The sequence below is a fragment of the Pan troglodytes genome, chromosome 11 (assembly GCF_028858775.2).
Source record: "Pan troglodytes isolate AG18354 chromosome 11, NHGRI_mPanTro3-v2.0_pri, whole genome shotgun sequence".
Taxonomy (NCBI): Eukaryota; Metazoa; Chordata; class Mammalia; order Primates; family Hominidae; genus Pan; species Pan troglodytes.
In genome coordinates this window covers 77,461,629-77,488,485 of record NC_072409.2, presented here as the reverse complement: position 1 = coordinate 77,488,485, position 26,857 = coordinate 77,461,629, and the positions used below count along the sequence as shown (strand labels likewise).

Sequence of the window (26,857 nt, the reverse complement as noted above, 5' to 3'; positions counted from 1 at the left end):
CTCTTTCTTATATGAGTCTTCTTCAAGGGCCAAGTTAATAAAATTAATAGACTTAACCTTTTAACTCTTAAATATTTACATTTAAGTTAGTGACATAAGATTGTATACATTAAAAAAGTCTATTCATTAGGATCTCAGGTAAATCCTAAAATGTAGAACACATACTTTAGGCAAGGAAAGTAATTTTTGTTTCCTCAAATTTAAGTATATAGGTTTCTTAATTTTCTTTTTAAAAAATAAATTTTTAATTTTCAAATAGGTTTAAATTTACAGAAGAGTTGCAAATAGAATACACAGAGTTCTCCTCCACACCGTACCCAATTTTCCCCATTTTAATGTCTTACATTACTATGTTACATTTGTCACAATTATTGAATCAATATTGATACATTATTAAGTTTATACTTTATTTCTATTTCCTTGGTTTTTACTTAATGTCCTTTTCTGTTCCAGGATTCCATATCAGGATACCACAGGACACTGAGTCCTTAGGTTCTTTCCGGCTGTGATCATTTCTCAGGCCTACATTGTTTTTGATGACCTTGATGGTTTTAGGGGGTACTAGTCAGGTGTTTTTGGAAACTGTTTCTCAGCTGAGGTTTGTCTGATGTAGTGGGATTATTAGTTTTGGGAGGGAACATGTCAAGGTAAAATGCCATTCTCATCCTGTCGTATGATACACACTTTCAACTTGACTGATCACTGCTCACACTGGCCTTGATCACCTGGCTGAGACAGTGTTTGTTAGGTTTCTCCAACGTGAAGTTACTCTTTTTCCTCCTTTGCTATACTGAGTTCTTGGTAGGATGTCATTATGTGAAGCCCACAGTTTAGAAGTGGGGAGTGATGCTCTGCTTCCTGGAGTGTCTGATCTCCTTTTGAAATGATTTTTCATGCTGAACACAGAGTAATTAAAGTAAGAAAAATACGGATATTGAATGACTAGTTGCAAGAAGTCCATTATGACATCTGACATGAAAAATTATCTATCTACCTGTCTATTAAACGATTATATCTGTGTATACAAACATTAAATACTAAGCTATGCAGTATCATCTTTACTGAAGGTAAAGGTCATTAGATTATATGCCATGCAGTGAACTGAGAAATATCTCATTTTTCAGACCTAAATCCCATCATTTCTTCAGAATACCAACTCTTTATAGAATGTTGTTTTGGGAGAAGTTTATATTGGTGAAAGTTTACTTTGACATATCTATGGGATAAGATGACTTTCTCCACTTCATAGATTTTGAATTCAGGATAAGACTTTCTCTACCAATGAGCAAAAATGGACCAAAATATGGGGTAACACGAGGAAATCAAATCTGAGACGGTCCACAACTGATCCCTTTCCTTCACCATACTTAGGTAAATGCTGTGGCACGAGTTGTTCACATTAAATACAATGAAGCAAATCATAAGCAGCAGTGCAGTTGTGATGGTTCCGGTCTCATGGGAGGCTCTAGAGGAACAGCCGTTGTTGTGAAGATGTTGATTATTTTTCTGGTGTCTGTGAAGGAAAATCACAAAGTAGCCACTGGTCCAACTCATGAGAACCAGAAAAATTAAGTCCTGGAGTGTGATAACTCGTATGAGAGACAGCAATTGCGTTACCCATGTGTGGTGTAGCTAAACACATTTTTATGGAGAGATTCTTGGTGACACTGCCATATTTGATAGTGTCAACAAACGGCACAAGCCTGACGTAGATGAGACTGTTGATGACCCAGAGTTTAAGAAGAAGCATAGTGGTGTTTTGAGCATTTTGTCTTTCAGCCACGCCCACCTGGATTTGCTGGGGCTCCCACAGAGGGCCTGCACCATGCTTAGGAGGTATGTTGTACATAGGGGAAGTCCCCAAGATACTCTATATACAAATTCAAATTCCCTACATCCAGTATAATTCAAAAGATTTTTAATATTGAAAGATTTCACTGCCAATGGAATAACTTTGCAGAGAAGTGTCATCGTATTAGCAACAGACAAGTGAAGGAAAAGCCAGCCCATGGGCTTCTTCTGCTGGGGACATATCAAAAAGGTGTAAATAGGCATCAGGAGTAGCAGTAAGTTCCTCCAAATCCCAATGTCAATATGAGAGAGGAAAAAAATTTCCATAATTGTATTGCTGGAAAGCATGGTGTTATAGGCTCTCAGAATGATACAAATATTATGTTTCGGCCTGAAAAGACTGAAAAACATCTAATTAAAATGTAAATTAAAAGCAGAACGCAAAAGGATACCTGTCCCAGGGAGAAAGGATTTCATCTCTTATGTAGTTCCTTTAAAAGGGAATACAAAAGGAATAGAACTATATTAAATATCATGTTGGAAAATTCCATGGTAACCAATTATCCCTCTCAATGTTCATAGGTAATTTTGGGATGTGATGTAGGCCAAGAGGAAATAATGAGTATTTCCATAGCAAATAAGCCTTCACTTATGACACACATTTATTTTGGCAGTAATAATTAGTCTCTCTCCAGAACCCAGAATAAAATGAGAAAAATCAAGTGGGTTTTGATCTGCAGTGCCATTTATATTTGGTAAGATTTCTCATTATGTTAGTCAGTCTGAAACAAATTACAGTGGAGTGTGGCAGGAACATGTATTATGAACTAAATAAATACTCACGAATGCACTCATCATCCGGTTGGATGAAAACATTCAGTGTCTACTCTGATGGAAGCCAAAGATGCTGATCATAATGAAGTCAAAACCATCAGTACCTGATTCACACTCTTACATTTCCTTAAAAATACCAGCAGGCTGAAACAGAAAAGTGGAAAAGAGAAATTAAAGATAATTTATAGAAGGTTTATAAGTGATAAAAACATGAAAAATAACTTTTTCAGTTATTAAATCAATTCAAATGGAAACAAATAATTTTGCTCATCAATTTGTAAAAGTTTCCAAATTAATCTGCTTCAAAAATGAAAAGGTCCAGTAAGATAATAAATTTTCCTATAATGCTAATGGGGATTAAGTGTTGATATCTTTGGCAAAGCAATTTAAAATACATATTAAAAATTTGAAGACAATTGTACAAAAATAAATAGCCTTCACACATACAAATTACAATCAGAAGCTATAAGGGCAGAGATAACTACATTTACAATGGCAATAAAACATACTTAGGAATAAACTTACCAAGAAATGTACAAAGCCCGTAAGAAGAAAACTGTAGGCCAGGAATTGTGGTTCACGCCTGTAATCCCAATGCTTTGGGAGGCCAAAACAGGAGGATCGCTTGAGCCTGGGAGTTTGAGACTAACCTGGGCAACAAAGTGAGACCCTTGTCTCTACAAAAAATAAAAAAAATTAGCTGGGCATGATGGTGCGTGCCTGTGGTCCCAGCTACTAGGAAGGCTGAGGCAGGAGGGTTGCTTGAGCCCAGGAAGTTGAGGCTGCAGGATGCTGTTTCATGCCATTACACTCCAGCTTGGGCAACAGGGCAAGACCCTGTCTCAGATACAAAAAACAACAACACACACACCAAAAAAACACTGTAACACATTTCTAAAAAACATAAAAGTGTCTTGAACAGATACAGAGACATTTGGATAGAATGCCTCAATATCATCAGTATGTCAGTTCTCCGGTAATTTAGCATATGAAGTCAATGCAATCCCAACTGAGATAACAACAGTAGGTTTTTTTGGTTGGGTTTTTGGATCTAGACAAGTTGATATTGAAGTTCATATGGAAAAATAATCACAAGGGTAGAAAAATACTATCAAGAGAAACGAGGGGGATTAACATCACCACATATTAAAACAACTGCAAAGACTGTGTAATTAAAACAATAATAATGGCCCACGAGTAAACAAATAGATGAATGAGATAGAACTAAAATCAAGCACACAAATAAAATCCAAATATTATGGAAAATTAGTAAATCATAAAAAGTTCATATCTCAAATCACTGGGCTAAAAAGGGGACTTTTTAAGTAAATGATGTAGCCATTTATTTTTCCAATGGCATAGCCATTTGAAAAAGTCGGATCAGTTTCTCACACTATACACAAGAACAAACACCGTAACAATGGGAAATATAAAGAAAGAGTCATGCATGATCTCTGTTCTGACTGCTTGAACTCTATCTGGGAGCAGTGCAATCTAGAATTCTCCATTCAGCCCCCAAGTGCCCCTCTCCCTTTTGCTCCAGCCCTTTATTTATCCTCTCTGGGCTCTCAGGGTCTTGCCTTGTGTCCTTGTGCAAGTTCAGCTTAGTGTACAACCAGGACATCACATGACCTGCATGCAATCCTGGGGCTCCTTTCCTGCCCCACTCTTTCCTCTCTGGTGACTTTCCACATAAAATCCAGCCACTTCAAAAGCCCCAACATCTGATAGGTTTCATCACCCAGCAAGATCTGTGCTCTACATTGGGGCTCCATTTCCTGGCTCATGGCTCTGTTCCCTTCACTTGAGAATTATAGTCATTCAGCCTGGCCAACATAGTGAGATTCTGTCTCTACAAAAAATTAGCCACATGTGGTGGCGTGTGCCTGTAGTCCCAGCTACTCAGGAGGCTGCGGTGGGAAGATTGTTCAGACCTGGGAGGTCAAGGCTATGGTGAGCTGTGATGGAGCCACTGCACTCCAGCCTGGGCCAAAGGGCAAGATTCTGTCTCCAATAAATAAATAAAGGAAAGAAAGAAAATAAATAAATAAAAGGAACTGTAGTCTGTACTGTCTGTTTTTCAAAACCTGGACACAGTTGTTTATTTTCTTCCCCTTTGACAATTGTTGATGGTGAAACAATAAATCTGCTACTTATTCCTCTGAGAGGGCTGCCCCCCCACTTTTTTGTTATTATGTTTAAAAATTGAAGAGATCATGTCACTATTACTATAGATTTTTCCTCTTTTCTATTTTTTAGTTTTTCATTTTTTAGAACAGGGTTTTGCTGTGTCACCCAGACTGGAGTACAGTGGTGAGATCATAGCTCACTGTAACCTCAGGTGATCCTCCCTCCTCAGCCTCCTAAGTAGCTGGGACTACAGGTGTCAGCAACCACATCTGGCTAGATTTTAAATTTTTTGTAGAGAGAGGGTCTCACTATGTTGCCCAAGCTGCTCTTCAACTCCTGGCTCCAGCAATCCTCCCGCCTTAGCTTCCCAAACTGCTGGGATTGCAGGGATGAACCATTGTGCCTGGCCTACCAAATTTTTCATAATCTGGATTTGACAGACGGTTTCCTCATGGTTTCACTTTACTTGTATCTCCATCCTCTATATTTTGCATGAACTTTTAACTGTATCTACAGATTTGATATATTTCATTTGTGTTTTATTGAGAATATTTCACTATAGTACTGTGTACTTCCCTTTGCATCAAAACAGAAAGCACAATGTCTGTTTAGTGATATCAAAATTGATTATTGGGTCCAAGTATTATCAGCCTGAGTCATCCGTTATACAGGTTCCTCATCAACCTGTTAAATACTTGGTATCCATTGATGTTCGTTGCCTAGACATAGTCCTCATTAGAGTTACAAAGTAGTGATTTTCTAATCATACTATTTCTCCTCTGTTAATTAGCTGAAATGTTCTGGCACTAGAATATTCATTAGTGAACTTCATTCCTAAGTAGAAGAAACACAATGAACAAATTCAAATGATAAATGGTCAGAGAAAAATGGAAAATCTGCAACTCTTACCAGATACAAAGGGCGAATTTCAATATTTTCGGGTTCTAAAAATGATCAAGATATAAAACAAAAACCCAATAGAAAACAATGTGCAAAGGGTATGAGGTTACAGTTCACAGAAAAAGAAAATACAATGACTCTTAGATGAACATATTTTCATACATATTTATAATGGGATAAATGCAAATCAAAACTTCAATTCCATTTCTTTGACAATTAGAATGACTAAGATTAAAATTTTAATTAAAAAATTTATGGGCAACATAGTAAGACTGATTTCTTAAAAAAAGGTAGTTATTCATTTCTGTTGGTAGAGTCGTTGAATAAAAGGTACTTTCATAACATTTCCTACAAAAGGTACATTTTCTCTTACCATTTCAGTCAGCTGTTTCATAATCACAAATTTATCCTCTAAGTATACTTGTATATGTGTAAAATTTTTATTTAAAAAGTTATTCACTGTAATAAACTTTTCACTGCAATGAATGAATATTCATTCATTTTCTGTAGTAGCAAAAGACTAGAGCAACCCATTAATTATGGGTTGAGTACACAGAGTGTATCAATAAATGAAACAATACAATTTCACGTATTTATTTATTTATTTTTATTTTTATTTTTTGGAGACAAAGTCTTGCTCTGTTGCCCAGGCTGGAGTGCAATGGCATGATCTCAGCTCAGTGCAACCTCTGCCTCCTTGGTTCAAGCAATTCTTCTGCCTCCGCCTCCCAAGTAGCTGGGATTACAGGCATGTGCCACCAAATCCAGCTAATTTTTGTATTTTTAGTAGAGACGGGGTTTCACCATGAGAGCCAGGCTGGTCTCGAACTGTTCACCTCAGGTGATTCACCCATCTCAGCCTCCCTAAGTGCCAGGATTACAGGTGTGAGCCACTGCGCCTGGCCAACAATTTCATGTGTTTAAAAATCAGAAAGCTCTTTATGTAGTTATCTGGAATTATGCAAGAGACGGTTAGAAGAAAATATGTGAGAATTACTTGTTAACTAGTGTCAAGGGTAATGTTTCCAGGATAAAAAGTTCATATAAAATAAGAAAGGGGTTGTTAAAAATTGACCTAAAGAACTTTTGCATGATGAAAATAACGTAAGTCAAAATGCATATAATAAATCTGAAAAATATTAGTAACCTGTTCATAGATAATTGGTTAACATCAGGTGTGTGTGTGTGTGTGTGTGTGTGTGTGTGTCTATATGCTTTTAAAAACAGTGAAGAAAATCTTACCAAAAAATAAAAACTAAGCAAAAGACATGAGTGGACATGAATTGCTGGGACATGATCAGATGGAGCAAAGAGAAAATGAATAGTAAGATGATAGATTTAAACTAAACTATATTAGTAATTATACTATATGTAAATAAACTAAATAAATAAAATACAGACATTATAAATATAAATCAAGACCTACATATGTACTAAAACATATACAATTCGAATAGATAGACACAGATATGCACAACACTAAACGTAGTAAAGCTTGTGTGACTATATTCATTTCAAATAAAATACACTTGAAGAAACCAGAAATGCCAGAGAAAGAGACTTCCTAATGATAAAACTGTCAATTCATCAAAAAGTCACAGCAGTTCTAAATGTGCATTTATCTGTAGCAGCTTCAAAATGCGGTGAGCAATATCTGTCAGAACTAAATAAAAAACTGTATCAACACACATCATAGTTGGATGTTTCAATGCCATTATCTCAGTAATTAATGAAATACTAAAAAAACTGTAAGAATGTAAAAGATCTGAGCAAGTCAAATTGACTGAACTGACATTTATAGAGTATTACACCACAAAATGGCAGAGTAAAAATGGCAGAGTTCTGGGAAATAAAAATAAATTTCAATATACTTTAAAATATTAAAGCCATACAAAAACAAATAAGAATAAAGGAGGTGGGAGGAAATTTGGGAGGTGATGGATATATTTATGTCTTTGAGGGTGATGATGGTTTCTGGATGTATATTTATCCAAACTCATCAGGATGTATACATTAAATATGTATTGCTTTTTATATGTCAATGATGCCTCAATAAAGTGGCTTAATTTTTTTAATTACAAAAACCCATATGAAATATCTTATGTGAGCACAATAGTATTATAATAAATTAGAAATCAGGGCCAGGTGCTGTGGCTCACACCTGTAATCACAGTACTTTGGGAGGCCAAGACAGGTGCATCACTGAGGTCAGGTGTTGAGACCAGCCTGGCCATCATGGCGAAATCCCATCTCTACTAAAAATACAAAAATTAGCTGGGTGTGGTGGCAGGCGCCTGTAATCCCAGCTACTCAGGAGGTTAAGGCAGGAGAATTGCTTGAACCCAGGAGGTGGAGGTTGCAGTGAGCCGAGGTCGTGCCACTGCACTCCAGCCTGGATGACAGAGCAAGACTCTGTTTCAAAAATAAATAGACAGATAAATAAATAAATAAATAAATAAGTAAGTTAGAAATCAGGTACTGAGAAAAATCAGCAAACATTACAATTAAATTACACACTTCTAAATAATCCATGGTTACTAGAAGAAATTACAATGGACATCAGGAAACTTATTGAACTAAACAATTATGAAAACAAATGCCAAAAAATAGGAGATCTATCTAAGGAAGTACTGAATGAAAAATGCTTAAACAATAAATTATTAAACTTAATGATTCACTTAAGATGCTAGAAAAAGAAGAAATAAACTAAAAATAAATAGAAGTAATGCACTAGTAAAGAAAGGAAAAGAAGTCAGTAAAACAGGAAAAAACTCAATAGAGAAAATTAAAACCAAAATTTGAACATTTAAAAAGAAATTAAAGTGAATAAATCCCTAAAAATAAAGCACAAATTATTAATACCTGGAATAAAATGGGGCATAAGTGCAATTCCCAGAGATATTAAAAATTATAAGATATTATGAGTAACTTTATGCCAATATATTAAATAACTGATAAAATAAATTTCTTGAAAGCCACAATTCATTAACCTGACATAGAAGAGAAAGCTAAGTAGCTCTATATATGTTAAAGAGAGTTCACAATGAAAAACCTTTCCAAAAAGAAAACTTCAAGACAATAGTGAATTCACTAGTGAATTCTTGAAGCATTTAAGAAAGAAATATCAATTTTGTAAAAGTATTTTTAGAAATAAAGAATGAATACTTTCTAACTTAAGTGACCAGTGTAACTTTGGTACCAATACATTACACAAAGTAAATATAGAGACCAATATTCTTCAAGAACAAGAGATGCAAAAATTTTTAATAAAATATATGGAAATAAATATACCAATATCATATATAATAAAATATATGAAAATATAGAGATCATATATAATAAAATATATGAAAATAAATATAGAGATATATAAAATGTTTAAAATAAATATAGAAGGGCCGGGCGCCAGTGGCTCATGCCTGTAATCCCAGCACTTTGGGAGGCTGAGGCAGGCAGATCAGGTCAAGAGATCGAGACCATCTTGGCCAACATTGTGAAACTCCGTCTCTACTAAAAGTACAAAAATTAGCTGGGCATGGTGGTACGTGCCTGTAGTCCCAGCTACTTGGGAGGCTGAGGCAGGAGAATGGCTTGAACCCGGGAGGCGGAGGTTGCAGTGAGCTGAGATCGCACCACTGCACTCCAGCCTGGACGACAGTGCGAGACTCTGTCTCAAAAAATAATAATAATAATAAAATAAATAGATATGTAAAAGTTATAATCTCAAAATATAGAGATATATAAAAGGTATAAGTATAGAGAAAATAAATATAGAGATATATAAAAGGTATAATATAATGATTTCTAATTTATTATAATACTGTTGTGCTCACATAAGATATTTCATGTGGGCTTTTTTTAATTAAAAAAATTTGGCTGGGCATGGTGGCTCATGCCTGTAATCCCAGCACTTTGGGAGGCCAACGTGGGTAGATCACGAGGTCAAGGAATCAAGACCATCCTGGCCAACATGGTGAAACCCCATCTCTACTAAAAATACAAAAATTAGCTGAGTGTGGTGGTGCGTGCCTGTTGTCCCAGCTACTCGGGAGGCTGAGGCAGGAGAATCGCTCGAACCTGGGAGGCAGAGGTTGCAGTACACTGAGATCGTGCCATTGCACTCCAGCCTGGCAACAGAGCGGTACTCCATCTCAAAAAAAAAGAAAAAATATTTAAGCCACTTTATTGAGGCAAAATTGACATATAAAAAGCAGTATATATTTAACATATACATCCTGATGAGTTTGGGTAAGTATACATCCAGAAACCATCATCACCATCAAAGACATAAACATATGCAAAAGGTAAAAGATATATAAAGGTATATCATGACCAAGGGGGATTTATCCCAGGAATGCAATGTTGCTTTAGTATTTAAAAATAAATCCAAAGAATTAATCACATTTATAGAATAAAGGAGAAAAAGTACATGATCAACTGAACTGTTGTACAAAGAAACATTTGATGAGATTCAATACCCATTAATGATAATAAACTTTCAAGCAAATACATTTCCCCAATATGATTTTTAAAAGTCTGCAAAGAAACCCAGTGCAGCTAATATTATAATTAATAATGAATTATTGTATATGTCCTTCCTAAAATTGGCAACAGGAGGAGGATTTCTATTCCCAATGCTTCTATTCCACATTGTATTGGAGCTCCTAGCCAGTGCAATGAGGAAAAAAGATGAAATAAAATACTAAGATAGTTTAGAAAGTAAGAAGACCATCTGCATTTGCAGATAGCTTGACTGTGTATATGAAAAACAAAGAAATCTACAAAAATCTACATGAACTAGTGAATGAATTAAACAAGTTTGGAGTATAAAAGTTCTGCATATAAAATCAATTGTGTTTTATTAAAGAGCAACACCCAGCCAGGTGTGGTGACTCACGCCTGTAATCCCAGCACTTTGGGAGGCCGACGCGGGCGGATCACAAGGTCAGGAGAGCGAGACCGTCCTGGCTAACACGCTGAAACCCCGTCTCTACTAAAAATACAAAAAATTAGCCGGGTGTGCTGGCGGGCGCCTGTAGTCCCAGCTGCTTGGGAGGCTGAGGCAGGAGAATGGCGGGAACCCGGGAGGCGGAGCTTGCAGTGAGCCGAGATTGCGCCACTGCACTCCAGCCTGGGCGACAGAGCAGGACTCCGTCTCAAAAAAAAAAAAAAAAAAAAAAAGAGCAACACCCATTTGCAAAATGAAATAAATAGCATTGAAAGTATAAAACACTTAGGAATAAATTTAACAAATAACATGCAAAACACATATACTGAAAACTACAAACATTTCTCAGATAAAGACCACAAAATGGTGGGTGCGGTGGCTCACGCCTGTAATCCCAGCAATTTGGGAGGCCGAGGCAGGTGGATCACTTGAGGTCAGGAGTTAGAGACCAGTCTGGCCAACATGGTGAAACCCCGTCTCTACTAAAAATACAAAAATTAGGCGGGCATGGTGGCGGGCGCCTGTAATCTCAGCTACTCAGGAGGCTGAGGCAGGAGAATCACGTGAACCCGGGAGGCAGAGGTTGCAGTGAGCCAACATCACGTCATTGCACTGCAGTCTGGGGGACAAGAGTGAAACTCTGTCTCAAAAAATAACAACAACAACAACAACAAATCAATGGAAGGATACACTATTTACAAAGATCAGGTACTGGATATCGTTAAAATTTCAATTTGCACAAGGTCGATCTATAGATTCAATGTAATTTCTCATCAAAATCCCAACACGCATTTTTGTACAAATTAAAACATCGGTCCTAACATTTATATAAAGATTCAAAAACTTAGGATAGCTTCAGTAATCCCAACAGTGTCATAGTTGTCTGCTCATGCAAAGCCGACAAATGGAAAAATGGGACAGAAGAAAGAATCCACAGACTCACACATACATAGTTGGCTGTTTTTTGTTAAAAGTAGTAAGGCAATTGAATGGGGGAAATAAGATTCTTATCAATAATTTTTCTGGGGAAACTGAATAAACTTACAGAAAGAAATGGACCTGAACTACTGCTTCATACCATACTTAAAATTAGAGATTGATTAGAGACCTAAGCATAAAACATACATCTTTTAAGTTTTGTTGGAAGAAAAACTTCAGACAAATTAATTTGAACAGAATTTAACTGTGCAAAGAACGATTTGCAAATCAGGCAGCCCCTGAACCGACTCCCTTGCTGCTGCATGGTGGGAGAGGATTTATGGACAGAATAAAGAAAGTGATCTACAGAAAACAAAAGAGAGATACAGAAATGGACTGGTTACAGTTTGGCATGTGCCTTATTTGAACGTGGTTTGAACAGCTGGCAGCCTTTGGCACAAGAGTAGGTTACAACCTGTTCCAGTTCACTATGTATGGAGAGACCTTTTGATTCAAATTTAAAATACAAAAAGAGGTAGCTTTAGGCCCAACATAATTTAAGCACTTCTAAAAGGTAGAAGGGAAATAGCTTTATAACATTAAAAGAGCACTAACTGCTCAAAAATTATAAATAGGACTTGATGAAAATTTAAAAATCTTCTGTTCATCTAAAGGCAAAAGCACCATGAAGAAAATAAAAATGGGCCAGGTGTGGTGGCTCACATCTGTAATCTCAGCACTTTGGGAGGCCAAAGTGGGAGGATTACTTGACCCCAGGAGTTCAAGACCAGCTTGGCAACATAGAAAGACCTCATCTCTAAAAGCATAAAATAAAATAAATTTTAAAAGAAGAAAATAAAAATGCAAGTAACAGAGATAAAGAATACACTGTAGCTGCAATACTGATAGATATATATACACACACATATATATATAGTTTTTTGTTTGTTTGTTTGTTTTTTAGACGGAGTTTTGCTCTTGTTGCCCAAGCTGGAGTGCAATGGCATGATCTCGGCTCACCACAACCTCTGCCTCCTGGGTTCAAGCGATTCTCCTGCCTCAGCCTCCCGAGTAGCTGGGATTATGGACTTGTGCCACCATGCCTGGCTAATTTTTTTTGTATTTTTAGTAGAGACGGGGTTTCTCCATATTGGTCAGGCTAGTCTCGAACTCCCATCCTCAGGTGATCCGCCCACCTCGGCCTTCCAAAGTGCTGGGATTACAGGCATGAGCCACTGTGCCCGGCCTGATATTTGTTAAATAATTTGTATCAAGAATCAAAAAATAAATTATCACTTAAAAAAGTCAGGTAACATTTGAGACTAATCATTCAGTGTTTAAAGACAAAAATGGAATATTTTAAATGTATGTACTATGAGCTCTTCAAAAGCGAAAAATTGTTCCAGTTTTTCTAACTTGAAATGAAAGTCACTGAAGTCTCTTACAGGGTAAATTATCATAGTGCTTTGGCTGGAGAAGCTCACACAGAAGCAGAAACAGTAAAAACTCTTCTTAAAATTTATTTTTCACAGCATGATTGAGTTACAATTGATACACAAGGAACTGCACATATTTAATGTGCACAGTTTCTCTTGAGTAGCTGACACTGCTGAATGCCGACTGGGTGAAACATCAGGCAAAATCAGGGCAGTGCCACTTCCGATGTTACTCTGACTCATCAAGTTAAAGACTCAACTGCAAACATATGGTTTGAGCTGGTATCTTGTGTATAGAATTTGACTTTCACCGAACAAATGAGCAAATCTACAGATCTGGCTGGACTTGTATCAGCACCCACTACTCTTCAAAGGATTTTTTTTAATGTGAATGCTCAGCAACAAATGTAAGTGGTGATAAATATTCAGAGTTAAATAACTTTATTGAATCTCATGGTTCTTCTGGAACAACTTTGTTTATATTTGCACTGTGGGTGCAAAAGCCATGACAGAAAATGGCTGGCACTAGGGCACAGATCAAGGCAGGGGAACCAGCACCAAATTAGTAGTGGTAGCATTCTTCCCTGCCACACACTGGGGGTTAAAAGAAAAAAAGGCAATTTCCCTTAAGAATGTCCTGGACGGCCGGGCACGGTGGCTCACGCCTGTAATCTTAGCACTTTGGGAGGCTGAGGCGGGTGGATCACAAGGTCAGGAGTTCAAGACCAGCCTGGACAAGATGGTGAAACCCCATCTCTACTAAAAATACAAAAATTAGCCGCGCGTGGTGGCGGACACCTGTAATCCCAGCTGCTAGGGTGGCTGAGGCAGAGAATTGCTTGAACCCGGGAGGCGGAGGTTGCAGTGAGCCAAGATCGCGCCACTGCACTCCAGCCTGGGTGACAGAGCGAGATTCCATCTCAAAAAAAAAAGAATGTCCTGAAAACAAGGCACTAAATATAGTTAACTTTATTAATCTTCTTCATCCTGCCCCTATAAAAAAATGCCTCTTTAGTATTCTGAGTGATGAAATGCATGGAGTCCACAAAGCATTGCTGCTCCGTGTTGTAGCATGATGGTTGTCTCAAGGCACAGTGCTCGGGAGGCCGCGCAGGACCAGCTGCATGGAACAGCATTTGGCTTGAAAGAATGATGGGTGGACAAACTGATTTTTCAGACTAGAATAGTTAGCAGAAGCTGTCTTGAAAATGAAGGATGCAAGTCCATTACTGTTGCCAGTAACAGAATTCATGTTTTCAGGCAAAAATTAGAACTTTGGAAAACTTTGGAATCATTAAGTATTCAGAAGGTGAGCTTCAAAAGTTCTGATTACTTAATGTTTCTAAGGAGATCGGTGGTGAAATGAATGAATGTGATTTATGGGTAGTGTATGAAATGTCAATATTTGAAAATTCTGCATAGTTCAGTAATAAAATATTTTCAAATTTGTCAAGGAAAATAGAGCCAAAGTGCAAGATAATCAATGGATATTAATGTACAAGTATACAAAAAGTTCACTGACAAGATTTCAGATTCCACATTGCAACTGACTTTCAAAAACTATCACTTGTTGAGTTTGGTCTGGCATCCGAGAGGAAAATCCTCAGGCAAGTCTGTTAAACTCCATTTTCCCACTAAAGGTCTATGTGAAGTGAGATTTTCTTCATATACCTCAATCAAAACCACATGTCAAAACATAATAGGCCAGGCGCAGTGGCTTATGCCTGTAATCCCAGCACTTTGGGAGGCTGAAGTGGGTAGATCACTTTGAGGCCAGGAGTTCGAGACCAGCCTGGCCAACGCAGTGAAACCCCATCTCTACTAAAATATAAAAACTTAGCTGGGCATAGTGGCCCACACCTGTAATCCCAGCTACTCGGGAGGCTGAGGCACGAGAATCACTTGAACCCGGGAGGCAGGTGTTGCAGTGAACCGAGGAGGCACCACTGCACTCCAGCCTGGGTGAAGGGTGATACTCTGTCTCAAATATTAATAATAATAATAATGAATGCAGAAGTAGATATGAGAAGTCAGCTATTTTCCATTGAAACACATTTAGGAGATGTGTAAGAATGTAAAATAACACAACTTGTCAATGCAATTTCTGTTTTGGGAAATATAGTTTTCTTCATTAAAAAAGGTAATTTTTGTAAATGTGATTTATTGTTATTTTGACTGAATTAACAAATATTTTTAAATTTAAAAAAGACAGGAAACCCAAATAAATGGGAAAATGGCTTGAACAGACCCTCACACAGGAATGGAAGTGTATGGAAAAGTGCCCAATGGTACCAATCATCAGGGAAACATATTAAACCACAGTGAGTGCCATGGTCACCCCGAAAAAGCAGGAGGGACCTCCACTCAAAATTTGGCCCAGATGTTGAGACTGACGATGCCACACACACCAGGAGATACAAAAATGTTCACTGCCGACATAACTGAATTCTCTGGGGAGCCCAGGGCAGGCCTCTCCAGCAGATCCAAAATGACTTGAAGGAGCAAGAAAAAGAGACTGCCCCGGGATTTTACTGTGGTTAGGGGTGGTCTGGGTTGAGAAGCCTCACATGAGGGCAAGGACTTGCATGGGCTGAATCTCCTTTCTGTGGGCACCAAAGGAAAGGAGTAGCAGCATTTCTTGTCTGCCCACATGTGGGGCACAGGGGGAAGAGGGAAGGGTGAGGCTGAAAAGCTGTCAGGAGTCAAACAGCAAAAAATGCAGTCAAAGTCCCCAGTGCAATGAGAAAGCACCACACACCCACTAGAAAGGCTGAGATGAAGGCCTGAGAACCCAGCACGCTGGAGATGACGTGGAACAACTGGAACTCTAAAGTCCTGCCTGGAGGAGGGTCACACAGCCACTTAGAAAACTTTTTACAGTTTCTTTAACACACACTTAATTCATAATAGAGCAATTCCACTTAGGTAATTCCTTTAGGTAATTCCTCACAGCAAAGTGAAAAAAAATCATAAAAATTCTTGTACTAGAATATTTATAGTTGCTCTTAGTAATAAGCAAAACTGGAAATAAACCATAAATTCATCAAGGGATAATGAATAAAGTGACTGTGGCATATTCCTACAATGGAATCCTACTCACCAATAAAAGAATACATTTACTTTACATGCAGGTGACCAAAAAAAAAAAAAAAAACACATTGTCATACATGCAATAGCATGACTGACTACCAGAAATACTATGCCGAATAAAATAAGCCAGACATACTCAAGTACATACCGTGTATGACTTCATTTATATATAAAGTTCAAGAACAGTCAAATACACGGTCATAGAAATCACAACAGCAGTATGATTTTTTGCATGGTGACTGACAGGGACACAAAGGAAATTTCTGTAGTAATGGAACTTTTCTATATTTTGAATGGATGTAAATATTTATCAAAACACACTGGAATGTACATTACGAACTTACTTTTCACAGAATGCAGATTTTACTATAATTATCTTTTATAAAAGGAATCCAGAAACAGAGAGAAGATATGCGTAATACATATATTCGATGATACTAATATCCAAAATATATAAAGAACTCCTAGAAATCAATTTAAAAAGACAAGACACCCAAATAAAAATAGACAAAATACTTGAAAATCTATTTCACAAAAGAGGATATCTGCGTGCATACTAATCATATAAAAAAGTCCTCAACATCATTAGTCACCTGATAAATGTAAATAAAACAATAATGCCACTATACACCTACCATAATGTCTCAAATTTAAAAGGCCTAAAATACTGAGTTTGGCAAGAATTTGGATCAACTGGAACTTTCTTACATTGTTGGTAAAAGGATAAATTGTTTGAGTCACTTAGAAAATATTTTGGCAGTTCCTACTAAAGATAAACCCACACAAAAATATACACACATACGTGCACATCTTATGACCTAGCAAATCACTCTTAAGCATACACTGAAAGGAAGTGGGTACTTATGTCCAAGAGTCATGAACAATAATGTTCACAGTGGAGTTATTCACAATAGCCCAAACCCCAGAATTATCAAATGCCTATCAAATCTAGAACAGGTATATGCATATTGGGGTATTCATACAACAGAATACTACACAGCAATAAAAATGAAGTACCGTGACATGCATCAAATGTCACCAAGGGCTTCCAGTTCCAATTAGAATACAAGAGATTCCTTGACCAAAACAAAGCCTGGTCGCGCCACCCTTCTCCTTCCTCTGTTCTGCTCCTGCACTCTAGCGACACTGTGCTTCCTACCCTTTCTTGAACAAAAGAAGGCGTGCTGCTCAGAGACTAGTTTCTGAAAGGTCCTTTCCTGGACTTCTGACATGTCTGATTTTTCTCTCCTGAAACTCATCTTTGACTCAAGTACCCAATAATCCACCTCCCTAGTCACTCTCTGTATCCTTACTCTAATTTCCCACATCAATTGTTATGCACTGGATTATCTTGTTAATCTATTTATTGATTTGTTTACTTATTAACTCCTTCCCTCAACTAGAATGTAAGCTATTTGAAGAAAGGAGTCTTTTCTTTTCTTTCTTTTTTTTTTTTTTTTTTGAGATAGAGTTTCCCTCCATTGCCCAGGCTGGAGTGCAGTGGCTCACTGCAACCTCCTCTTCCTGGGTTCAAGCGATTCTCCTGCCTCAGCCTCCACAGTAGCTGGGATTATAAGTGCTCGCCACCACACCCAGCTAATTTTTTTGTCTTTTTAGTAGAGACGGGGTTTCACCATGTTGGCTAGGCTGGTCTCAAACTCCTGACCTCAAGTGATCCGCCTGCCTCAGCCTCCCAAAGTGCTGGGATTACAGTCATGAGCCACTGCACCCAGCAAAGAAAGGAGTCTTATATGTCTCTTTAATTACCCAAAATAGTCCCAGCTAGATTTAAAGCGTATTAAATATTTGCTGAATAAATCTGTGGTTCAAGGGCTTACTCGTTATATCAGTAAAATATTAGTTATAATAGAATATTATATATCCATCAAGAGTGATTTTAAATATTTAGTTAATATGAATAAATGTTCTTCTGAGAAAAGAAAGTTAAAATGAAAATTTAAAATTGTATACTTAGCATTAGAAAAACTGTGCTGAACAAGGTAATGTGTACAGAGCAGTTACTGTAGTGCAGATATTGTACAAATTTCTTGAAATATATGCATATTTGTCCAGCATTGTGTTAGGTCCTGAATAATTAGTTTAAAAAATCCCTATCTCTACGTAGTTAATATTTTATTGGGGGGGAGTGAAAAGATAGACTAGTAACAAGTAAGGAAACATAGAATAAACTTGTGATAAATACGAAAATATTATATGAAGCAATGGAAAGGACTAGAAGAATCAACTTTAGACAAGGGCCTGGGGAAAACCTCTCTGAGTGGGTGATATTTGAGCTGACTCCTGAAAACCGAGGACAACTCCACGATGTGTGCGTGAATTTCTGGGCAGAAATCTGAGCAGTCTGTGCCTGAAAGGGACCAGAAACAACACAGCAGAATGTGTGAGAATTTAGCACTGGTCTGAACTCACACAGGTGTGAGATGAGGCTCTGGGAAGCAGGCAAGTGGGGAAAGCATGAGCATCACCGCAAAGCATTTAAAGATCAAGGGAGAGCTGAATCACAGCCCAAAAAGTGCACTGAGCTGTATTATGAACCTAAGCACTCTCTGTTGTTGTCTGAGGACTCTCTGTTGAAATAGCAGGTGTGAAGAGTATCCAGTCTCATGATGTGTAATAATACTCAGCACATTCAGGATACAGTCCAAAGCTATTCATTATACCAAGGACTATAAAACAATAAACTTGCACAAGAAAATACAATCTTTAGGCACCAACATTGAGATGAGACAGATGTTGGTATTACGTGATGAGGATTTTAAAGGTAGCTATCACAACAGTGCTCCAACAAGCAATTACAGGCATACTTGGAACAAGGGGAAAATACGAATTCATGGCAAAGAAATGAAAGATACCAGGAAGAACTAAATGAAAATTTTAGAAGTGAAAAAATAATAGAAATAAATTGCACTGGACAGACTCAAGAGAATGGAGATGACAGAGGAAAGATCAGGGGTCTTGAAGACAAGTTTAATAGAAATTGTCCTGTTAGAATAGAGGAGACAAAACGCAATGGAGAAAAGTGAATGTAGCCTCAGAGACCTGTGGGAAAATAACAAAAGGTCTAACTTTCAAATGGTTGGCTCCCAGATGGAGAAAAGAAAGGAGTACCTGCCGGGCGCAGTGGCTCATGCCTGTAATCCCAGTACTTTGGAAGGCCGAGGCAGGTGGATCGCTTGACGTCAGGAGTTTGAGACCAGCCTGGCCAACATGGTGAAACCCCGTCTCTACTAAAATACAAAAATTAGCCGGGCATGGTGGCAGGTGACTGTAATCCCAGCTACTTGGGAGGCTGACGCAGGAGAATCACTTGATACTGGGAGGCAGAGGTTGCAGTGAGCTGAGATCATGCCACTGCACTCCAACCTGGGCGACAGAGGAAAACTCCGTCTCAAAAAAAAAAAAAAAAAAAAGGGACAGGACTGACTGAAAACATTTTTGAACAAATAATGGCAAAAAACATCACAAACACGGTGAAATACATAAATTCAAGGAGATAAGATAACCACTAAGGGGTCGTGTCCAAATGAATCCATGTCCAGATACACCATGACCAGATTTCCGAAAACTCGAAAAAACCAGAGAGAAATGCTCTATTCCCTATATGAGGACAATTCCCGTGACATCAGAAACCATGGATGCCAGAAAGAAACTTCCATAAGGTGTTTATTTAAAACTACTCAAATTCACTAGGATTATAACCAGGCTCTGTTACTTACCCACTGTGGACTTCAAGCAATATTCTGAATCAGAATTTCATTTTCTTTATCTTTAAGAGGGGGACTATAATTACAGCTACTGTAATAGATGTGTGAGAATTGATACAGTACTATATACATAAAATGCCAAAGAGCGTGTCTGGCTAAGACGTGTTAGCTAATATACCATCATGATCCTCAACAACCACAAAATAACAGTAACTTAATACACTGTTATAACTCACTGGAGCACGTCCCTGTTTTGTGCATTCCTCACGCACAGAGACTTGGAAAGGGGAGGCTTTTACCAAAGGGAACTCTGCTGTTCTGCAGCCGCCTCCTCACACACACGGAGCCTTTGAGAGCAGGGGCCTGGAGGGGAATAACAGAGAAGGTCCCCAGATATAGGGAAGGATCCTGGAACAGACCTCCCCACACCAGCTGTCATTATCATCGCAACTGCAGTCTCAGTGACACTGTCTGCAAAGGGGTGTCTGACAAGGTCCCAACAATTAAGGCCCTGTCAATGAAGTGAAGTTTTCCCACTGACCCACCTGGAGTAACCTGAAAGGCACAGTGTCGGCATCTGCTCAGCACAGGATCAGCCTCTGCTCAGCATGCCTCCTGGGACCAGGCCCTTCACCACTGGGCTCTATGGGCTCTAAATGGAACCTAAAAGATGATCTGTTCCCAGCATTAACATTTACGAATGAAAAAACTGAAATTTATGGATAACGAGGAAAGTTTCTGCAGCCATTTGTGGCAAATCTAGCAGTGAAGAGTCTTCCAGTTGCCACCCCTCATGTCCCTCTTGTTTTCAGCGCTCTCCACAGAGAAGAGAAACACACTAGGGGAAAGCCCCTCTGCTTCCCCATCATGCCCACTTTCATCCCAAACCTCCCCAAATTGGGGAGAATGTGTGTTTTCATTCTCCCCAATTCAGAGACCTTCACTGCAATTTAAAATGCTCCTTCAGGCGGGGTGTGGTGGCTCACGTCTGTAATCCTAGCACTTTGGGAGACCGAGGCGGGTGGATCACTTGACGCCAGGAGTTCGAGACCAGCCTGGCCAACATGGTTGAAACTCCGTCTCTACTAAAAATACAAAAATTAGCCAAGTGTGGTGGCGCACACCTGTAATCTCAGCTACTCAGGAGGCTAAGGCAGGAGAATTGCTTGAACCCGGAAGGTGGAGGCTGCAGTGAGCTGAGATTGAGCCACTGAACTCCAGCCTGGGCAATAGAGCAAGACTCCATCTCAAAAAAATAAAAAACAATAAAAAATAACATAAAAATAAATAAAATGCTCCTTCAAAGATCAAAGCACAACAGGCACTCCCGTAACTGAGGAACAAAGAAGTAGGGAAGCAGTGTTCATGCTAATGATTAGGGAATATTCAGAGGAAGGATTCTACCCAAATAGCAATGCAACTATGATGTTTTAGAAACAGAGAGAAATACATATAAATCAGATAAAAGAACCCATGAACTTAGGAAATGACATAAAGAAAACTTTAAAATCCTAGAAAAAATATGAGGGTGATGGGAAAAAAAATTAAGTATTCAAAAGCTGCTAAATGTTACAAATTCAATTTATTGATAGAATTGTAATCAAGGAACAAATATGTTATAAAAAAGATATTCTGAAATTCATTTAGAGTAATAAATAGGAAAGTATAATCAATAAGTTATGTTGGAAAAGTTCGTCATGAAAAGATGAAAAGTTCATTCATGAACTTTCGTATATGCAATGCATTTCATGTAGTAATAAAAAAGATAAATAATTAAGTTACGAGCATAGAAATAACCTGATAAATAAAAGAAATAGAACACAGAGAAAAGAAAATCATTATATTATAAATAAAAATAAAGTACCTGATAATTTGATGCTATAAATTTGGTGGAAAATTTAGAATAATTTACTGAATGGTGTTGTGGAAACTAGGTAATTATTTGGAGGTTATAAAGTTGTTTGACAATTTTTACACACAAACAAAATAAGTTCTAAACAGCTGGACAATTAATTATGTTATAATAGAAATTTCATGTTTTTTGAGAGGTCTTAGGATTTCTTAAGCAAATCAAAAAAGAAAAGAAAGAGGCCGCGCGTGGTGGCTCACGCCTATAATCCCAGCACTTTCGGAGGCTGAGTCAGGCGGATCACTTGAGGCCAGAAGTTCGAGACCAGCCTGATCAACATGGTGAAACCTGGTCTCCACTAAAAATACAAAAATTAACCAGGCGTGGTGGTGCACTTCTGTAATCCCAGCTACTCTTGAGGCTGAGGCAGAAGAATCGCTTGAACCTGGGAGGCAGAGGTTGCAGTGAGCTGAGATCGTGCCACTGCACTCCAGCCTGGGAAACAGAGTAAGACTCTCTCAAATTAAAAAAAAAAAAGAAAAATTAAAAGAATTAAATTAAAATAATTAGAAATTCTTCATGCATAGCACAGCATAATTTAAAAAAATAGACAAACTAGAAAAATATTTAAAAATACATGAGAAATACAAGGTTAAATTATTACATGGACCGTTTATAAATCAATGGCTAAAGACAGGATTCACAGAAATAAAAAATGAGGAATATATGAAATTACTTGCAATGTCATGTTGAAATGAGAACATTTTGTAACACTTTATGCCTATCAAATTGGCGAGGTAACATTTTAATTTACAAATCTGCTGTTGTAAAAATATAGCAATAAAATTATACTTTTTTCTTTTACTATTGGTGATTCACTTGTTGTGGAGTGCAACTTGGCTACAGGCTTCAATATTCTTAAAGTGTTTTATACCCGCTGATCCCCCAAATTCAAGTACTAAAATGTAATTGCCAATGTGATAGAATTAAGAAGTTGGGCCTTCAGGGAGTGATTAAGTCATGAGGGTGGAGCCCTCATGGATGGGTTTTGGGCCTTTATAAAAAGACTTGAAAGGGTGAGTTTGTCCGGTTCCATCCTTTCCACCATGTGAGGACACAGTGTTATGCTCCTCTGGAGGATGGAGCAAAAAGGCACCATCTTGGAAACAGAGAACAGCCCTCACCAGACATCAGTCCTGTTGGTACCTTGTTCTTGGACGTCCCAGCCTTTAGAACCATGAGAAATCAATTTCTATTGTTTATAAATTGCCCGGTCTGTGGTATTTCGTTTTGGCAGCAGAAATGGACTAAGACAATCCCCCAAATTGTTTTTTAATATTCCAAGAAATAATCAGAAGCACAAATAATGACTTAAATAACTTGATAATTCTATTTTGATGAAAATAATAGGCAACACACAAAATAGGGACATGGTGTAATGAGCTATAATAGTATATTATGTTGCTATTATTTTTTGTTATTGTTGATGATGACGATGATATATTAGCTTGCAAATTTTGTTCAGTGCTGGGAATTGTTTTCAGCATTTTATACATAATAGGATGTCAATTCTCATACACCCAATGAAGTAGATATAAACCCCTTTAAGCATCAAGGAAATGAAACTCAGGGTGCTTAAGACTATTCTTTAAAATCACATAGAATGTAAAATGATAGAGGCTGGATACAATCACAATCATTTTGACTGTTGTTTGTTGAATGCTTTTTGTATAAAATTTTTCAAAAACCAGAAATGCAGAAAAAATAAGAAGGTACGAACCAGGCGGCGGCTCGCGGAGGCGCTTCTCTGAGCATGACGCGCGGACTCCGCTCCCGCAGCCCGCCCGCCCGCCGGTCTAGCAGCCGCCTCCCTCGCTTCCTGGGCCCGCCAAGCGAAGGCCAGTGGCCGCAGCGACGCGGCGCGGAGAGGGCGGGCGGTGGGAGCGCGGTCCTCTATATGCCGGCGGATCTGTCGGGCCTGGCTGTCCGGCTCTAGGGCTCGGCCGCCGCCGCCCGCCCCCGTGGGGTCTTCTGCAAGGGGCTGACTCGCAAGCTGCTGTCTTCTTCGATCTGGCCTGGCGGCTGCGCATCAACTTCCCCTACCTCTACATGGTGGCTTCCATGATGCTCAACGTCCGCCTGCAGGTTCATATTGAAATCCCTTGAAGGCCCTCCCGGACTGACGAAGGCGTGACCTCAGGCCCACCGCATCCAAAAACACGAAGCATGAGGGACAGAAGAGGGCCCCTCGGCACCTGCCTGGCTCAAGTACAGTGGGCCGGAGGAGGTGACTCGGACAAACTATCATACAGCCTTAAGAAATGAATGCCGACGGAGGGCCCTTGGCCTGCAGATGCACCCTCCTGGATGAATAAGCCTGCGGTTGATGGAAATTCACAGAGTAAGGCATTATCACTGGAAATGAGAAAGGATCCGAGCGGGGCTGGCCTCTCGCTTCCCAGTGGCGGCCCAGCTCTTCCATATGTGAAAGAATCAGCAAGAAGAAATCCAGCCTCAGCAGCCACTCCGAGCGCAGCCGTGGGTTTGTTCCCTGCTCCAACAGAGTATTTTGCTCGGGTGTCCCGCAGTGGTGTTGAAGCTCTGGGGCGGGACTGGCTGGGAGGAGGGCCCAGGGCCACCCACGGCCACAGAGGACAGTGCCCCAAAGGAGAGCCTCGGGTGTCACGACTGCCACGCCATCAAAAACTGCCGGAAATGGGAAGTTTTCAGGATGACCCACCAAGTGCTTTTCCCAGTGGTCTGGGCTCTGAGTTGGAACCCTCTTGCCTGCACTCCATCCTGTCTGCAACACTGCACGCGTGCCCCGAAGTGCTCCTGAATGATGAGACGAAACGCATTTTCCTTGACCTTTTAAACCCCATGTTTTCAAAGCAAACAATAGAATTCAAGAAAATGTTTAAAAGCACCTCAGATGGTCTGCAGATAACACTGGGGTTACTGGCGCTGCAACATTTTGAATTAGCAAATTCATTATGCCATAGTTTAAAGTACAAGCAGAACAATGCAAGTAGATTAATTTTAAGAGTTGTCTTAGAATGATTTCTTTCGCATTAAGTCTGGATGCAAACTATGCAGCCCTTAGGTTCCTGGTGTGGTTTGTACGACCTGGCAGACTTAGTTGAGTTTGAATTCAAAGCCGGTTGATGCGGAAGGAAATTTTTTAGCATGTGTTAAATTGTGCTTTAAAAGACATATAAAAAATTGGGAAACATTTCAGGAGACGATCATAGCCTGTATAAATATCAGATTAGAACATACGGATTTACCATGAAGTTCTGTCTTCAACACCCAACACTGTCTAAAGGGCTACTGTCCCAAATCCTGTGTGTCCCTTCGGCTTGTCTGATCACCTAATGGAAGTGGATACTTGTGAAGTCTACACTGCTGTACTTGGCGTTAAATCTTGCTGAATTCATGGTAAGCTATTATCATTTCTACATTTTGTAGAATGATTTTGGTCTGCAGCAAAATTTTATTTCACTTCTCACACCTCTTTCCTTCCACTTGAAACGCAATTTAGACAGAGGCATTGTGGTGAAAGTTGCAATATTAAGCTTACCTTTAGAAGATCCCTTCTCAAACTCGGAACCCTAGCAGTGTTACCTTAAAAATGAGCTAGAGAAAAAAATAGCTCAGTTACAGAGAAGCAAATCAAGTTATTTCCCACATAAAAAGTTTCCCAGATTCTAGGAATTGCAGTATCTTGTACCCTAAAGTTTTTCCAGGTGACTCCTTTGGTTGTCTGTTGATAACTTTGATAAAGGTCATTTAAGGGCATAAGGTTTTAAAGACTCCCAAAGTGAGACTTAACCATTTTCGGGATTAGTGATTGCATATACCAGTTTATGTTGTGTGCTGAATTACTATGCCATGTGCTATTTTAGTGTTTGGGGAAAATGAAAAATAAAATTTGTTCTTTAGCGTAATAAATATGTCTTATTAAAAATACAATGAACTGAATGACAATGAAAATGCAACACATCAACATTTGTGGGCATGTATAAAGCAGGGCTGAGAGAGAAATTCATAGAACTAAATGCATAAATTAGATGATGAGATAATTATCAAGCCAATAATTTAAGCTCCCACTTGAAGTACATAGAAAATAAGAGAAAAAAACCCACTCAAAATTAGAAGGAAGGAAATAATGGCTACAATAGCAAAAATCAATAAAATTTAAAACAGAAAAACAATAAAGAAAACCAATGAAACAAAGAGCTGGTTCTTTAAAAAGATCTATAAAATTCACAAACATCTAGCAAGAGTGACAAAGCAAAAAGGAGAGAATTATAGATTATAAATATTAGGCATGAAACAGAAGGTATCACTAAAGACCTTGTAGATGTTGAAAGGATAATAAATGAATACTACAAACAACTCTAAACACATACATTTGTCAACTTAAATGAAATAGACCACTTTCTTGAAAAGCATAAACTGCCACAACTTATCAATATAAAACAAATAATGCAAAGAGCCCCACATAAGATCTCCAGGCTCAGATGGTTTCACTGGAAAATTCTGCCCAAAGCTTAAAGAATAATAAATACCAATTCTATATATCCTCTTCCAGAAAAAAGAAATACAAGGGGATATTTCTCAAGTTATTTTATTTATTTATTTATTTATTTTTACCACTATCAGAATAATCACATTTATTTACTTACTGTCTTATTCCACCATTTATATGTAAATTCTATGGGTAAGGGCCTGCTCTTACATCCCACACCTCTAGGTCTACAGAGCCTAGAGACATGAGGTGTAAGGAAAGCACTCCTTGACCCTCCCTGGCCAGGCCACATGAGTTCTGGATCTGAATTTAGAGCCACAGACTTTAAGCAGTAAAATAAACCTGAGGTTTTCTAGAGGCATTGAACTTTCTCCTTTTATAGACAAGATGTGCCTAAGAATGGAGAGTGGCTTCCTGTGGTAACCTGGCCACTCAATAGAGACTAAGCCCACAATGACCTGAGTCAAAAAGTCTGCAACCTTTTCCCCCCAAATCCCACCTTCTCTTTCTCTCAACTCATTTTTAAAAGCTAGTATTACCTTGATACCAAAAACAAAGACAGTTGAAAAACAAAACAAAACAGGAACTACAGACCAATATCCCTCATAAATATAGACACAGAATTAAGCAATATGTAAAAAGAATTATATACTATGAGCAAGTAGGGTTTATTCCTGGAAAGCAAGGCTTGTTCCATATGTGAAA

General features: G+C 38.5%; 1 protein-coding gene and 2 pseudogenes across 1 annotated transcript; 2 read left to right on the top strand and 1 right to left on the bottom strand.

Moving 5' to 3' along the window:
* Window positions 1,203-2,055, bottom strand: PANTROV1R-PS240 (vomeronasal 1 receptor panTroV1R-ps240 pseudogene; annotated as a pseudogene).
* Window positions 23,515-23,787, top strand: LOC129136034 (small integral membrane protein 10-like protein 2A; annotated as a pseudogene).
* On the top strand, window positions 23,536-26,218 carry LOC129136033 (putative protein FAM220BP). Its single transcript, XM_063788549.1, is given in 1 exon segment — window positions 23,536-26,218. A coding segment is annotated over 1 exon segment (834 nt). The 5' UTR covers window positions 23,536-23,847; the 3' UTR covers window positions 24,682-26,218.
* Window positions 26,219-26,857: the final 639 nt, after the last annotated feature.